Source organism: Letharia columbiana (assembly GCF_014066305.1).
Source record: "Letharia columbiana isolate WasteWater2 chromosome Unknown Sc0000040_s0, whole genome shotgun sequence".
Classification (NCBI taxonomy): domain Eukaryota; kingdom Fungi; phylum Ascomycota; class Lecanoromycetes; order Lecanorales; family Parmeliaceae; genus Letharia; species Letharia columbiana.
In genome coordinates this window covers 88,846-104,524 of record NW_023501084.1, presented here as the reverse complement: position 1 = coordinate 104,524, position 15,679 = coordinate 88,846, and the positions used below count along the sequence as shown (strand labels likewise).

Below are 15,679 nucleotides of genomic sequence, written 5' to 3'. Positions count from 1 at the left end.
GAATGACCTACGGATCATTTTCTTGCGATACCTCCTGGTGGCAGATACATCTGTGATTTAATACATCGTTTCCTAAGGATCATCCTCTCCGACGTAGCAAGGGTGCATGCAAGCTCTACAAGGCACTGGCAGACTTGATAACTCAACTGCTGACTGCCAAAGATCCGGGGTAGCTGCCTCCTGGACGGCAGATCACCACACCTGATACAATGCCAAATCCAGCTTCTGCGACCATTGTCAAATCCCTCTCAAGCAACCCTAAGCAATCTCCTCAACCTCATCCAAAACCTCCTCCATAATCTCCTCAACAACCGCCCCCCCTCCATCCTCCCCATCAGCCTGCTCCTCCTCCTCAACATCCTCCTTCAAACCCAACTCCCTTCTCTCCGCCTTCAATTCCTCCTCTTCCTTCTCCCGCCACGCAAGCCATTCACTCAGAACCCTCCTCCTCTCCTCCACAATCGCCCCCTTCTCTTTATCTTCCTCGATCCGGTCTTGCTCTTCAAAGTCTTTCGAATACTCGCGGAGGTTTTTGCGGATGGTTTTTTGTTCGTCTCGTGATAGAAGGGTGAGAGGGCGAGGGCGCCAGGAGAGTTGCTTGAACTTTTCAATGTGCTCTTCGCGCAAGAGCTCCCCTTTGAAATCGTAGAGGTGGTAGCCGTTTTCCATCTTTGATCATGTCAGCGTCGCGGCGGCTAGACGTAAAAAGAAGAGGGGGGGGGAAGAAGTGAGCTTACGGTATGTTTCCAGACACTGGCACTCGTTACGCAGTAGCGACCGGTAGGGTCCCAGTCAACGTCCGTAACTCCGTAATGGTCTCCTGTGTTCATGAGCTGTAAGTTGGCGGTGAGGTCTTTATCGCTCTCGGGCTTCTCGCCCTCGAAGTCTAGATCCCAGAAGTCGAGGTCGAAGCTCTGCTGTGAGTGCACTGTGGCCACAATCACGAAGCGGCCTTTAGGTGACCAGTAGATGGCGTTGCTGTTCTTCTTCTCGATGGTGCGGATGTGTTTGAAGTTTCCTACACCGGCGCCCTTGATCTTTTCGGGACAGAAGAACGATACTGCGGTCTTTGGGGGTACCGCGGTGGTCATGACGACCTCGGCAGTGGTGATGAGAACGAAGCGGTCGCCTTTCGGTTCCCACGCAAAGTTGATGACGGTGTCTTTGATCGAATCGACGACTTCGACGGGGACACCCTTTTCTCGGACACGGAAGATTTCGAGATTGGTCGCCAGAGATTTCTTTGACTTTGAGTGCCTGTCCACTTTGACGCAGACGTAGGCGCCTTGTGATTGCCAGTGGAGCTTGGCATCTGTAACGTTGAAGAGATTTCTTGTCCGTACTATTTCTTTGGACGGTATGCTCATGAGGCCGACTTTAGCAGGGTTGCTGCCGATTTCCGGGGTCCAGAAGCAGAAAAGCTGCTCATATGTCTTTACCGAGTCCCGCTGCGGAAGTGCAGGCGACCATTCGAAGTCCATCACGCCTTCGATTTTGATGGATGTTTTGTCCATGAGAGTCATCTTGGGAAGTTCATAAACAGATATCGATTGACCCTCCAGCATGCGAGCGACGAATTTGTCGTCAGACGACCATTTGAAAGCGGGCCACGGTACCTTCTTTTTGACGGGCTGGCCGTTTTCACTCTCAGGAGGGGTTGGAAGGTCGTGCATCTGGAACGACCGTAGCGGTCTTCCCGTCGCGACGTCCCAGATAATGTAATTCTTCCCATCTTCCTCCTGTGACAGAATCGGGTCGTCTTCTGAAACCTCAATCGGCTTGAAGGACCATGTCGTAATGTATGTCTCCCCGGGCGAGAAGTCGATCAGATTGCACATAGGATGTGGAAACCTCGTCTGCCGTGTCCAATTCGGTCCGCCCCATAACTGTACACCCCGAGCATGCATAGTAGCGAGATATGTGCCCAAAGGCGACCACTGCACATGTGACTCTGTCCAGTGCATCCGATCGACTATATTTTCAGGCGGGTCCTTCTTCTTGTTCCAGAATACCCCAACGTTGTCCCCTCGCAACATGACGAATTGATCTCTGCTGTTTGGGTCCCCCAACCACCACCTCAGGTGCTCTTTTTCTGTGAAGTCATCGATCTTAGGTGGTTGGTATTCATCATCGATGCGGCCTTCCCTTCCATATCTTTCCACGTCTGTGATCTTGTTTATCGCGAATGTATGTCTTTTGTCGATGGCGGTACCGTGGAGTTGCTTGGTAGCTGCGATGGCTTGCTGTGGTGTTTGGTATTCGACGAAAGCATAGCTAGACAGATAAGCTCATGTTCCTGCCCCTCAATGGAGGGAGGTCGTACCCTTCCGTCATGCCCTTATTGTTGGTTGGCATGAAGAACCCATCTTCCTTGACTTTTCCCGCCTTGTTCAGCTGCTTCACCAAGAATTTTACCAGCTTCGGTTTGCTGTCTTCCGGGACCACGGGCAGGCCATCGACGACCACAAAGGCATCAAGGCCTTGTTCGAGTCGGACGTCGTATTGTTCCTTGAGATCTGGCAAGGGGACTGATTAGCAGACTGGTGGTTAGAAATGTATAGCGGGAGTTTCGCCAACCTGAGAAGTCTATCTCTTCCTCTGAGTCATAGGTACCATTGTCCTCGGTGAGGTTATCAAAGCTAGGTGCCATTTTGTTTGTAGGAAGAAAGGTAGAGGAGCTACGAGTGGGCCTACTTTTGCTGTGGTGTGGTGGTAAAGTTCGAGCCTTGGCACAATATTTCGCTTAACTAAGCCGATCACGCCTAACGCTTTCTGGATGTACCTATGAGTCTTCTTGTCTCTGGTCTGTTAACGTCGCAGCGTTCATATATTGGAGCTTGAGCTTTTGCGTAACTCTTCTCAATCAGAAAGTGAGACTATCACACCCGTTGCTCTGACTCAAGATATGATTCAGAACCCACTGATCGCCAATTGCTTCTTAGCCTATTCACTTTGGGACTAGTCCATTCGGACATAACCGACTTGCCGCCTTCGATCACCGGCGCGTTTTGGGTGCCATCGTCCGTTGCTGATGCAGACCATGGCTTAGCCACGATTCAAAAACCACTCCTCAACGAGCTCTTTGCATACATACTGGACATTGCGAACTGTTCTGCACTGTTGACTTGCTGGAGGCGCATCAGCCAATCATTTACAGCCAATCACCGCCGGGGCGTTCAGTCTTTCAAAGCTCATTCCTATCGTTCAAACACCCAGTCATGAGGTGACAATTGGAGCTCAGGTCACACTAAAACTAATATCTCTTGCCTCTACACTCAAGATCGAATCAATCTTCGTCAATCCAAGCCCGAATTTGACTATTCTATCTCGCAAATCAATCATCCTCCAAAATGTCTTGTATGTTGCACGCCCGCCTGCCCTCTTCCTTCCCTCCCTCGCCCCTTCAGATCGCGACTCCAGTCAGCTGATACTAGTTGGAAAACAGTACCCACGGAGGTAGAAGCGTCATTCACGACCATTATTGACTCAATCCTTGCCGCAAGTGATCTCGACACAATCTCAGAGAAACGTATTCGCCAAGGTCTCCAGCAGTCTGTCGAATATGATATTACGCCCCAGAAGGTCGGAACTACTATGACCAAAATAACAAGGGAGACCATTGCTCACATTTCTTACAGACGGCCATCAAAGCCCTCATAATGAGACGCTTCGACAAGTTCGATGAGCAGAGAAAAGCGCCTCCACAGACAAACGGCCACGCCAGCGTCAAAGAGGAATCATCTGCTTCGCCGCAAACTTTTAGCCACACCAGTGTCAAACAGGGCTCACTTGCGTCACAGCAGACCAATGGCCACACCACTGTCAAAGAAAATTCACCTCTGTCGTCGGAGCCCACCCGTAAAGCCACTTCTCAGTCGCCCAAGAAACATAAACAAGAAAGTGACGAGGAGGAGCTCTCGGATGTCAAAAATACTCCCCCTCCTAAGAAGAAGAAGAAAGTAGAGCGCGATAGCGACGCCGCATATGCAGCGAAACTTCAAGCTCAGGAGAACGCTCGCACTAGATCTACAAGAGGTGGAGGGCCAAAAGCACCGCCACCGAAGAAGAACAAGAAGAGCCCGAAAAAAAAGACATCGGCAAAGGTGAAGGCAGAAGATGATAGTGACATTGATGCATCTGGTTCGGACGTGAAGGAGAAAGTCCGGAGCGGTGGATTTCATGCAAGTCTACGGGGCCAACCTGACTTTGATTGCGAGTATTGACTGGCTATAGAAAGAGCTTATGCTATCCCCGCCACTTTCAGCTTTGCTAGACAACGAAATCAAGGTATGTAACCAAGGACGCTATTGCCGAAGCGTTCGAGACTATACTAATGTTCCTTTATAGTTATCTCGGCCTCAGACAGTCAAGCGCATTTGGGCGTACGTGCGGGCTAAGGATCTTCAAGATCCCAGTGACAAGCGAATGATCCGCTGTGATGACGCTCTGAGAGCGGTATTCAAGCAGGACAAGGTGCACATGTTCACGATGAACAAGATCCTGAGTCAGAATCTGTACGTCCCTGACGAGTGAAGATTAATCGACACGACACGCCATGACAATACCTTACGATGGAACGTGGCTTAGCCGATCGTGGCTTAGCGGAACGTGGCTCCTTCATTGTCCGCTTGTTTGAGAAGGGCTTTAAAAAAGGGCGGTTACTGTACAGTCACCCCTTTGAGATGGCAATGCCTGGGTGTACTTCGAGCGCAGGTGTTAGGCGAAGAGACGGCTAGTCGGTGGCCTGTCTATGACTCACTCTACTGAGCATGACTGATCGTTGAATGTATTTGAGGAGACGTAGGAGAAATAGGGCTTGTCAATATGAAGAAACAGAATTTGCAGTATTTTTCCATCTTTTCTGCCCGCGGATGGGAACATGGCGCTGGGAAGGGTTTTCCATGTATTTTGCCTTGGCTGCCTCTTTCGCCCAGCTCGCTAGAAATCGCCGCTAGAAATCGGCGGAAACGTGCTCAAACCCGTTGTTACCCGATGGCTTTCAACCTTCGACACCATTGCAATTCCTATCCCTCGACTTCCTCGCTACCATCACACCCTTACGCATCATGCCGTCAATAATATCTGACTATTTCACTACGTTGAAAAAAAGCATCACGACGACCTGCCGGACTATAAAAAAGATAGACGCCATGGAATCATCGAAGCCCAATTGGCATTTTTGGGAGTGAATCTGGTGTTTACGCTCTTTCGTGTCTAGAAGGACAATCGATGAGTTGACAACAATAGCTTCCGTTTCCCTGTTCACTAATCGGAAAACTTTAGGACACTTCTTGGAGGCACAAAATACAAGATCCACCAACCTCTCTCTGGATGACAGAAAAGCAGCGTATTTCGTTGGAAGAGCTCAGATCCCACAATCTGAGAACGCTCTCCCCTCTTTACCCCGATGAGCTTCCAATTGGATCGGCGAATCCTGCTCTTCCTCAGCCCCGAAACCGGATGGATAGTGTACCCGACCCCCCTAAGATTTTCTGCCTATAAGTATGTGCGAGGACGCTCTCCTCAGATAGTCAAGAACCTGTGCTACCCATTATGTTCAAGGCTCTCTGGATGGACTTTCTCACAAGACATAAGCCCTAAGCGGTTGCAAAATTTGAGAAGTCAATCGTGTCACTGCTGCTGTAATGCATGCTTGGGCCTTATACCCCGATCCATCTCTATTTCACAAAATTGGCAACATGGTCATTTACGACTGCGAACGCGGCTCATGGGAAGCCTCGCTGGCATCTCCCATGACCGCACCTTTTGCCACTGTCATACTGCGCCCAGCACGAGTCGGAGTATCACATTATCGATTAGAACGATGAAGACCGTCACGGATGGTTGTGGATCAACTTGCGGGGTAGTTGTGGTGTGGTGACAGAGTCGACGTAGCGCTGCGGCAGACGTTTTCCTTCTAGGCTGCCCGGAGAGGTGTCCGATATTTAGGTCAGATGAGGGGTTCCTGCACTCCATGATCATGGTGCACAACTTACATCTTACGGGTGCCTTTTGTTGTTGCCTCTACTGCAACAGAGCTTTTCGGGATTGGTCAAGGACGAACGTGGCCTAATCAATAATACAATGATCTAGTCTACGCCCTTCGAATTGCCAATCTCTTCGGAAACGTCTCTGGCCTTGCCTATGCCTCAGCTCTGCTCCGAAAATAGGTACGATCACGACAAGATACCACCAGAGCGAGGAGAGTCCTCTCATGCAACAATTCTGCAATGAAGCTTTCGAGCAAGCAACCCTAAGATGACGCGGATAGGCGATGATTGACTGGCTGGGGTTCGACGAAAAAGTTAAAATTCCGAACACGGTTCATACTCCCTGGCATACAGTCCTCCTGGTCCTACATGATAAGCGGGGGACTCGACGAGCAGGGCCACGCTGCTGTCATAATCTCCGCATCCCACAGAAAGAGGGGCAGGTCACGATGATTGGCCAGTGTTGACGAACACACCGGTCTGTACCACGAGGACTGCTTGCTTTTTAAGATGCCATTCCACATCTCTGCTCCCTTCAGCTCTCTGAACTATTCCTCTGCTTCTGAGACCCTCAGCAGCTCTCATCTACACTACCTTCTGTCCGAAGTTTCGCACCGCAGTCTAAATCGCCCACACGACAAGTCATCGCATCTTTTGGAAACCTTTCCACCTTTCGAGAGCTTCATCTAGAATTTGCAGCTACAATCGCAAGCTTTTAAACAGATAAACTCCACTGGAGTACCTCAGCCCCCGCATCGTTACAACCAGTTCCGTTTCGGTAACCGCTATACCGCTCCTCCGGCTGCATCATAGGAAACCGCGTTTCAAGTAACATACCTCAAATGTCGCAGCATCTCGGACACTCTACATCTCGGAACATGGTGTCTGGAAGACCCAGACCGCCGCCTGAGCTGGCATCGCAGCAACAATATCTCCTAGATCCTCTGCCGGACTTTGAATCTTCTCAATCGTCAGCGCCATTCTCACAATATTCCTTGTCCCAGCCAACTTCACAGTACACTATGGATGGAAACCCACAAGAACCGGCGCTGGCGCCTATGCAATACCCTCCATTCCAGCAATATACAGGTACCCAAGCTGTATACCAAAATTCTCGACCTCCGTACCACCTCACAGCGACTACCCCAAACGGTCATACTGTTTCACATCAGAGCTATAGTGAGAGAGACTGCACCACGTCATTCAGAGGGGCCGGAGGTCCGGTCTTTGGAGACGACTTGCGCAACCACAATGGAGGCAATTCTGGTTGGAGTTCAATGGGTGATTCCAGTCGCCAGAATGTGCGAGGGTCTTTCATAGAGCCTTGCTATCCCAAATCTGATGGAGATGGCTACAGTCAGGCACATCAACACCTCACTGAGCATCGCACCATGGACCAAACAAATGCCTTGACCGGCCGCGATTCTTGGAAAGGATTCCCAGTCCAGTATCGAATTGATGCCACAAGCGAAAATTTCGGAATGAGAGTCTCACCCTCTTTTTGTTCAGCCACTGACAATCATGGAGCCGGTGGAGACTTTGACAACCAAAACTGGAATGTGGCGACCGCGGACAACAATATTGGTCATGGCAGCCAATGGTCAGACTCACAGGAGATGGGAAACCAAGCAATTCCTCCGTCCGGTATTGACCAATCTCTCATAGATGGATCTTTCTCGGCGAAATACAACTCTTTTTTGGCAGATTTAGCCGAGACGGACCCAGGAGGAAGCGATGCGCAGAACGAAATGCTTCTATGCAATCCTGATCATTTCGATAATAGTTTTCTTAACGGCTCACCAACTTCCACGTTTTCCGGGTCTGGTACTGTATCGAGGAAAGCACGTTCTCGCGCTACATCTAACACTACACCACATTCTCATCGTCGTGGGGGGGGGGAGGCTCATCCAGTCTCCTCTGAGCCTTTGGAGACGAGATGCAAAGCATGCGATGACGATCCAGATTGTGAGGACAAACCAGTCTACCGTGGTACTCCCGAAAGTCAGAAGACAAGCCTAGGAAGGCACATGCGTGAGCACCATTCCGATAGCAAAAATTGGTCTTACCAGTGTTTGCTAGATAAGGACGGGTCGGCCTGCAAGAAAGTCATCAGAAAAGCTCGCGGTAGGAGGAAGCATGTGGAAACAGTTCATCCAACAGAGTCCAGGAATTTGCCGCCAAAAGATGCAGCCAAGAGAAATTCCAACGTCAACACCAATGCAATGCTAGATGAGTGGTTTGACAAAATACCACAAGGGAGCAGCCCATGACTTGCAGTCACGGCTTCTATGCGACATGATGGTTTGGGCGATGAGGTAAAGCTACCTTGATGTGGTGCTCTGCGAAGGTGTCGGGATAAATTGTGCATGTGGAAAGAGATGATGTTCATGTTCACGGATCGACAGCGCTTCGTTTTTCTGAGTTGATGAAACAAAAGGTGATCAAGATAGTCTGTCTTTAAGAATTCACCGGAGTCGGGGTATCTATATGTTTTCATTCTGGACTTTAGGCAACCAACGTACAGCCTTGCTTTTGCGTATAAGCATAGTGGTAGACACTATCCGAAAGGCTTCAGCCATTGAGGTCAGCGACTCAGACTTTTCCGAGGAAAGTCATTGGCTGGGGAGCACGTCTTCGGCTAGGCTAGGTTGGTTGGAGGGACTAGGCGAGAGGACTGAGCGAGAGGACTGAGCGAGAGGACTGAGCGAGAGGACTGAGCGAGAGGACTGAGCGAGAGGACTGAGCGAGAGGACTGAGCGAGAGGACTGGCCGAGGGACTGGCCGAGGGGACTGGACAAAAAGGACTGCCAAGGGGGACTGGCCGAGAGGACTGGCCGAGAGGACTGGACAACAAGGACTGCCAAGGGGGACTGCCAAGGGGGACTGCCAAGAGGGACTGCCAAGAGGGACTGCCAAGAAATACTGCCGACGAGTTCGACCAATGAGCAGGACTAAAGGCACTGCCATTGATAGAAGATTATAAAAGTGCTATTTGACACTTTTGTCGTCAAGAAATTACCCTGACCGAAGGATCTCATCAGCACTCTCAGAATCACCCAAACCCTCTTCGCACGCTCGTCAGTCAACCACAACAATCCTCCTTGACCTTTATGGAACGTCTTACCGCCAAAGCTCTGGCGGTAAGATCCAAAGAGAAGAGATCCGCAACCGACGAGTGGAGCAGGAAGCCGGAACGGCATGAAGAATTCGCGGTACGGGGTTCCACGAACCTTTTCCGCCACAACGTGGAGGCTTCTCGGATCGTCCGCTCCTGCATGCGGAAACTTCGCTGAAGACGAGGGCGAAGGACGCAGGAGGAGTGAAGTGACGGTTGGGGTAGATGGATGTTTGAGAGTAGGGAGGGGGGGACGTGGGATGTGGACGTAGAGGTACGGGGGTGGATGATACAACGACCGAGCATTTTGCACAGTCGGCCTGAGATGACATACCACCGACCTCACTTCGGTTCCGCAAAGGGGGGAAACAGAGAGAGAGAGAGAGAGAGCAACAACGGCACCTCCCGCGCAATTAGAAACGCCGCCGTTACAAGTCCGCGTCACCGTGCGTACAAAGACAGAGGATCCCACACTCGTAAATCAAAGGATCTCGAAACGCCTTCCTGCTCACCAGCTTCCATTAAAAGACCCTCACAACCTCGAATATCTCCTTTACATGGCCCCAATCAAGCCCCGGCTCATTCTCCTCTTGCACCTCCTACGGCTCCAGCTCCTCCTGCTGCAACTCACTTTGGGTCTTAGCCGCGGCAGCCGACGGGGTTTCCCCTCTTCCCAAGACCTTTGTTGAGAGCTGGTCCGTGGTCCTTCGGAGTAGTCGGTATCGCACTTGTGAAAAAGGGTTATGCCAGTTGCGGGATCGATTTTTGTGTCCTTTTTTGCTTGGGCGATTCTGTTATGGGGTTCTTTTGACCGAAAAATGATGAGGGTGTCCGCTCTCCCACCTCGGATATGTTTCACATCGACGGAAGCCGTGTGGAGAGCAGTCTTCCTTGCCGGCAAAAAAAGGGTAGCAAAGGAGGTGTTCGCTGATGAACAAGCTTGATGCATGGAAGGAAGGAAGGAAGGTGGATCCTGCCAGCCTCACGGCACAATTTGACCGACAGTACGGTCCAGTTACATAAGATAGCTTGGTAGTCTCACCGAAACCAGCATATCGAACAAGGAATGCATGGTTCTGAACTCATTGCCTCAAAACGGCCTCGATCAAACTCTCAGATTTCGGCCCGAGCTCCCATATCTTCACGACTTCCAAACCCTCCTGACCCAGCAGTTCCGTCCACTGGCCCCGATTGCGTTCCATGCTCCCAAACAGCGTCATCATGTGCATATCCCGCAGTCCCAAATAACTCGACACCCCCACGTCCGGTAAGACGTCTTCAACGATGAGCAACCTGCTCCGCCCACCGGGGTGCATAGCGGCGACCGTGTGCTGCAGTATGGTCCGGCATTCCGCGTCCGGCCAGTCGTGGAAGATGTGATGGAAGTAGTATGCGCGAGCGCCAATGACGGGTTGGGGATCGAAGAAGTCGTGCGCAATCGCCTCAACCCTTCTCCGTCCCAGGCTCTCCCGGTCGGCTTCGGCCAGCGCGTGGGCTCGGTCTTGCAGTATCAGACGGCCGGGGACGGAAGGGTGCGCGGAGGCGAAGGCCAGCAAGTCTTGACCCCATCCGCCGCCGACGTCGACGAGGAGGACCTCAGCCGAGGCTGGCGGCACGGTCGAGCAGAGATTTGCGACGACGGGATAGTTTTCGAACCAGGCGGCGTCGGCGCTGGCGTGGCGCCGATCGACCATGCTGGAGTGGAAGGCGCGCGCGCGCTCCGGGTCTTGTTCGAGCCAGGCCCAGAAATCGAGCGGGGTGTTGAAGGCGTGCTGCCAGAGTCCGCTGCCGTCTCGCGTCGGGTTCGCGAAGGAAGTTTTTTCCAGGAAGGAGGGGAGTTTGGCGGCGGCGTTGAGGCCGAAATCGAAGCTGGGTCGTCGTTAGCGTGGGGCGCGGAGGTGGATGGGAGAGGTGGAAATAATGGAAGGACGGACAGAGTGGTTACGTTGTCTCGTAAAGAGGGTCTGGCACGGAGAGCTAATGCGATTCTTCCGGCTCCGTAGAGTTCTACGCCTTTTTCTGTGAAGACCCCCATTGTGCAGAGTACCCTCATGATACGAACTAGAGTGGGATGAGATAACGCTTAGATATTTACACCGGGAATGAAAGTCAGGCCGTATGAGAACGCTTACCTATGAGCAGGCGATCTGCTCCAGTTGTAGTGGCCAGACCCAACGCGGTCACGTCTTCGTCTTTGATGGCATCTAGAAGGTTCAACTGGATAGCTATTCTCAGGGCAAGGGTTTCGTATGGCTTGGTATAGTCAGTATGGACAATCTCCAGCTCTGCATTGCACGGGGGATGGTGGACGCTCATGGATAGGTAAGGTCAGGCTAGACTACAACGAAATACGATTATACATGAGACCATTTGTTCTGACCGATTGCATTCAGACGCCGATCGAGAATGCTTCAAATTTGTAAACGTACCTGAAAAGAAAATCGTCTAATAGCCTCGAAAGGCGACTCTAATTCTGCCGTCAACTTTCTACACGTGGCGAGCAATTCGGCTTGTGCGTCTCGGTTCTGATTCTCGTCCTGACAAGCTTTGGCACCCGAATTCACCTGGTCGATCAAAGAGAGCACCTCGGAGGATAGCATGTTGATTGACCAATTATCCCTTTCAGATCAAGAGTCGAATGCGGAGGTGGTACGGGAAATAGAGAAAATGAAAGGAGATCTAAGGCGACAGCTAAACGAGAGTACTGTGTACAGTCGAGCGCGACGGATTAGTGTGTGGAAATTGCCCAATGGAAAATGGTCCCTCCAGTGTGTAATGAAGTAATGCAAGGTTACGTTGGCTTCAACAGTGCTGTTCGTGCCTTGCAACGAGACACTCGACGGACGCAAGCCTGTACGATAAGTATCACTGTGATGTCATTTACTGCAAACGTGGGATGTTGAGATTAAAAGCGGTGGAGGGAGTGTGATCCAGGTTGTATATGATGATGTAACCTTGCTGCTAGAAAGGTAAGCGAGCCACTTTTGTTTTGCTGCATGCAGCATGCAGTGGATCAGCAGAATACGCTTGATGCGGTATTCGCGCCGACGCAGAAGGTCATCACTGCGCTGAAGCTTTGACTCTAAGACCTGTCGAGCCTGAGCGTGCAGAAGGATGGGTATTGTGGTCGATCAGGTACTCTTCGAAAGTTTCAATCTTGCAGAGCTGCAACTCTCTGTAGCCGAATCTCCTCTGTTCCTTAAATGTAATATCAGGAATTTCGGCAGTGATATTCGACACTCGCCGTGACTTCTTATGTCATTGCGTGCGGCCTGTTCTCGTTGCCGGCCATTTCCCTTTCTCAGATGCCACTGTGCGAACCATGGAACCCCAGATAGCATTTCTAGGCTTAGGCAGTATGGGCCAAGTGTGTTTCTCTATCATACCTGCAAGCCTGTATTCTAATGGGATTTCTGGCAATAGGCTATGTGCAAGAACCTAGTCCAAAAAAGAAATCTAGAGAAGTTGTTGGCAAACTATTTGTCGAGTGCTCGACGACTCAACGCGAGCATACGAGTGAGCTTGCGAAAGGCGTGGAGCAGGCCGGAGCGGAAGATGTCACCATGCCAGGTATGCAGTGTGGAAGCTGAGAACCAGCCATGATCTGACTCGTTTCCAAATGGACAGTCTTTGGGGGAGCCCGCAATGGCTGAGAAAGGGTTGCTTACGTGTGTCCCTGCTGGCAAGCTAGAGCAGGTAGAATGCATTAAGCCTTACTGTACCGGCGTGTGAACACCTTTGCGTCGTCATTGACGACGTTATCTGAGGCTCAGCAGAGCCAGTTTGGACCCATTGGTTGACATCCTTCAGTACTGGTCGAGCCGTGGTAGATTTGAGCAACCAAGAGCCGAGCGAAGCGTCCCTTTTCAAGGTCATCGGTAATATAATCATCATCAATTTGATGGAGACGGTCGCAGAGGGGTAAGTGCTTGCGAGAGAAGACTGGGTTGAAGATCAGAAACCTACACAGTTGTCTCAGCACGGTATATGGTGGTCCATACCAAATATACTCAAAGCGTATGAGCTCTGGTGATTACTACAAAGACCAAGTGAGAAGATAGTCGACTGCATGCCGACTGGGCATTAATTGTTGTACAGCCTCTTGTTCCAATAAATGAATGCCGAAGGTTAGCTTCGGAGGTACTCGAGCTAGCACACCAATCCGGGACGTCATTGAAGGCATATGAGCAGGCTGCTAAGCATATGGGAATGGTGCAAAGGCGTGCAAAGGCATGCCGGGGCTTCTGGAGACATTTCGGGCATCCATGGGGCAGTGCGACTCGAGAGCGGCCTGGTGTTCGAGATTTAAGACGCTTGGTCAAATATCTTCCAGCCACTGCAGGAATTGCTATATCCGGTCCAAGGCTGGGCATTCCCAAATGCCGCACCAGTGGTTCTTTAATCTCTATCATAAGGGTTTGAGAGAGTCAGTAAGGTGTTCTTTGTATTCGTGTAGTTCACCGGCAATAGACCGCCGCGTCAAATTTACGTTTCAGCGTATTGCGTTTCTGTGTAGCCACTCGTGTGGAACCTCCATTCCTATGATGGGACGTAAAGCACTGCATCGCCATAGATACACCGCTGAACGATGCGCGCAGAGACCCACCCACAGTATGCTTGTTTGATCACGTTCCCCCCTGAAGGACAGGTATGCCGCTTCAGAGACAGGTCAGATGAGTGCATGAGGCGTTTTAGTACGACGCCTTGCAGGCTCCAAGAATCCTAACCACGTAGGTGAGTGGGGATTGCCGTGCAGCTGATAAGAATGACGAACCTGCAGGATGACTGCATGGTACATGCGTGCTATGTTGTGCCTTGTAAGCACGATGTAGAGATTGACCGGAACCGTACTCTAGATCCACTACTGGAGTCTCATACGTGTACACCCCACATCGTACATATACATACACCTTCTCAAACCGGGCTATTTTCTGTGACCATCAGATCAATCTACCTAGTCGTATCTACCCGGAAATGCCGGCTACCCGGTGATGCACGATCTGAAATCCGATAAATCTGGGGGTGACTTTTGGGGGATACCCCACCAAAAACTCACCCCGAGCCCACCCCTAAATCGAAACCCGGGCGACTTCCCCCACCCCGTTGCACTGCGCAGGCTTACTCGTAAAGAGTTCGGGCACACTTTATGACTGTCTAATATGAGTTTATCAATACTACTTCAATTTCAAAATTCTTTAAACTCTAGCAATCTTTTTTTACGCTTTATGAATTTAACTCTTTTTATTATACTGTTGTAAAAGAACGGATTTATCGGATTTTAGACCGTGTATTAATCGGGGAATATGAAAAAGAAATTCCACGGAAAATGTAATTTGCCCGGTTCAAAGACCAATGAAATGCGATTCATGAGTTGAGATAGACGTTTTGCTACAAGCGCACGCGGACCTCATACCTTACTTATGCATTTGGCGACAAGGAGGTTGCGATCCCAGCTCTACGATGTTCCTATCGTAACCGTCTCGACCGTGTCCGTATTTCCGGAATTCGGCTAATGGCGGCGGTTGCAGAGCCGCTGCGCTTACTTTCATTGAGGACAAAAAGTCAAATCACTGCAGTCTTTAACAACAACCTTCACCAACACCAGAATGAGCCGGCAGTGTCAGAATGAGACGGAGAACTCGGAGAAGCCTCGTGAACATATGCTTCTTCGCCATCGCTTTGTTTCTTATCGTGTACCTTAACCGTCATCAACCGAACAACAAAACCTACGCATGGACTACAATTCGCTACAGGACTACTTCTACCACGCTACCCAAGACTCGCGGCATCTGTCCCGGCCTGGCAGGGAGTTCGAAGCCGGCACTAGTCGTGTCGCGAGTTGCAGCCGACGGCGACTCCAATTGGCTCGATGCGCTGGCTAATTTATATCATCTATGCGTTTACACTGCCGACGCACCGGCCGACATACACAAGACGCATTTGCAAGTCCCCGCAAACCGCGGGCATGAGGCAATGGCGTATCTAACGTTTCTAATCGACAACTACGCAGACATCCCTGCAGCCGGTGCAGTATTCGTACATGGCGCGCGCTGGGCTTGGCATAACGATGCCCTTGACTACGACAACGCAGCTCTACTCATCGCTCTCAATGTTTCTGCGGCGCTCGCGCCGTCGGGCTACCATAATCTGCGTTGCGACTGGAGCGCCAGCATGTGCTCGTCCTCTTCGGCGCCGCCGCAGGGCAGCCTGGAGACAGTTCTGAGCGCTATGCTGGAGCCGTGGAACGCCCGCGCGACATCTGATGCAGCGCTGCCGCGCGCTTTTGCGGCTCTGTTCGGTGGTGATGGGTCTGCTGCGGGTTTGGGCTCCATCGCCGATGAGTACGCCTCGTCCAAAGATGGTGGGAGACTCCTTCTAGCGTGTCTAGTTCCTTCCATGTTCTATGCATGCGTTCCTTCTACATCCTTCCATGCATATTCCATCATTGTTCCTTTCATGTAGCTAGCCATAGATAGCAGTGCTTTGTTCTCCATCAGCTACATAATGGCTGATGGCCCCACCACTGAATCTACATGCTTTCTATCACCACTGCTGTGCTACGCTGAGAGGTTAT

The 15,679-nt window shown here is 51.0% G+C and overlaps 5 protein-coding genes across 5 annotated transcripts; 3 read left to right on the top strand and 2 right to left on the bottom strand.

Annotated features, from left to right (window-relative positions):
- Window positions 1–258: 258 nt before the first annotated feature.
- Window positions 259–2,650, bottom strand: HO173_009410 (uncharacterized protein; the record flags this gene model as incomplete). The annotated part of the gene is made up of 4 exons (XM_037311300.1): window positions 259–669; window positions 738–2,274; window positions 2,324–2,516; window positions 2,578–2,650. 4 exons carry the CDS (start codon window positions 2,648–2,650, stop codon window positions 259–261), a joined length of 2,214 nt encoding a protein of 737 aa, XP_037161734.1.
- A 700-nt stretch (window positions 2,651–3,350) lies between these two features.
- On the top strand, window positions 3,351–4,533 carry HO173_009409 (uncharacterized protein; the record flags this gene model as incomplete). Its single annotated transcript, XM_037311299.1, has 5 exons — window positions 3,351–3,357; window positions 3,446–3,582; window positions 3,639–4,181; window positions 4,234–4,287; window positions 4,348–4,533. 5 exons carry the CDS (start codon window positions 3,351–3,353, stop codon window positions 4,531–4,533), a joined length of 927 nt encoding a protein of 308 aa, XP_037161733.1.
- A 38-nt stretch (window positions 4,534–4,571) lies between these two features.
- Window positions 4,572–8,260, top strand: HO173_009408 (uncharacterized protein; the record flags this gene model as incomplete). Its single annotated transcript, XM_037311298.1, has 2 exons — window positions 4,572–4,622; window positions 6,842–8,260. The coding sequence occupies 2 exons, from the start codon at window positions 4,572–4,574 to the stop codon at window positions 8,258–8,260; spliced, it is 1,470 nt and encodes a 489-aa protein (XP_037161732.1).
- A 1,927-nt stretch (window positions 8,261–10,187) lies between these two features.
- Window positions 10,188–11,705, bottom strand: HO173_009407 (uncharacterized protein; the record flags this gene model as incomplete). The annotated part of the gene is made up of 4 exons (XM_037311297.1): window positions 10,188–10,974; window positions 11,040–11,166; window positions 11,238–11,358; window positions 11,535–11,705. The coding sequence occupies 4 exons, from the start codon at window positions 11,703–11,705 to the stop codon at window positions 10,188–10,190; spliced, it is 1,206 nt and encodes a 401-aa protein (XP_037161731.1).
- Window positions 11,706–14,730: 3,025 nt separating this feature from the next.
- Window positions 14,731–15,567, top strand: HO173_009406 (uncharacterized protein; the record flags this gene model as incomplete). Its single annotated transcript, XM_037311296.1, has 1 exon — window positions 14,731–15,567. The coding sequence occupies one exon, from the start codon at window positions 14,731–14,733 to the stop codon at window positions 15,565–15,567; it is 837 nt and encodes a 278-aa protein (XP_037161730.1).
- Between the last annotated feature and the right edge of the window lie 112 nt (window positions 15,568–15,679).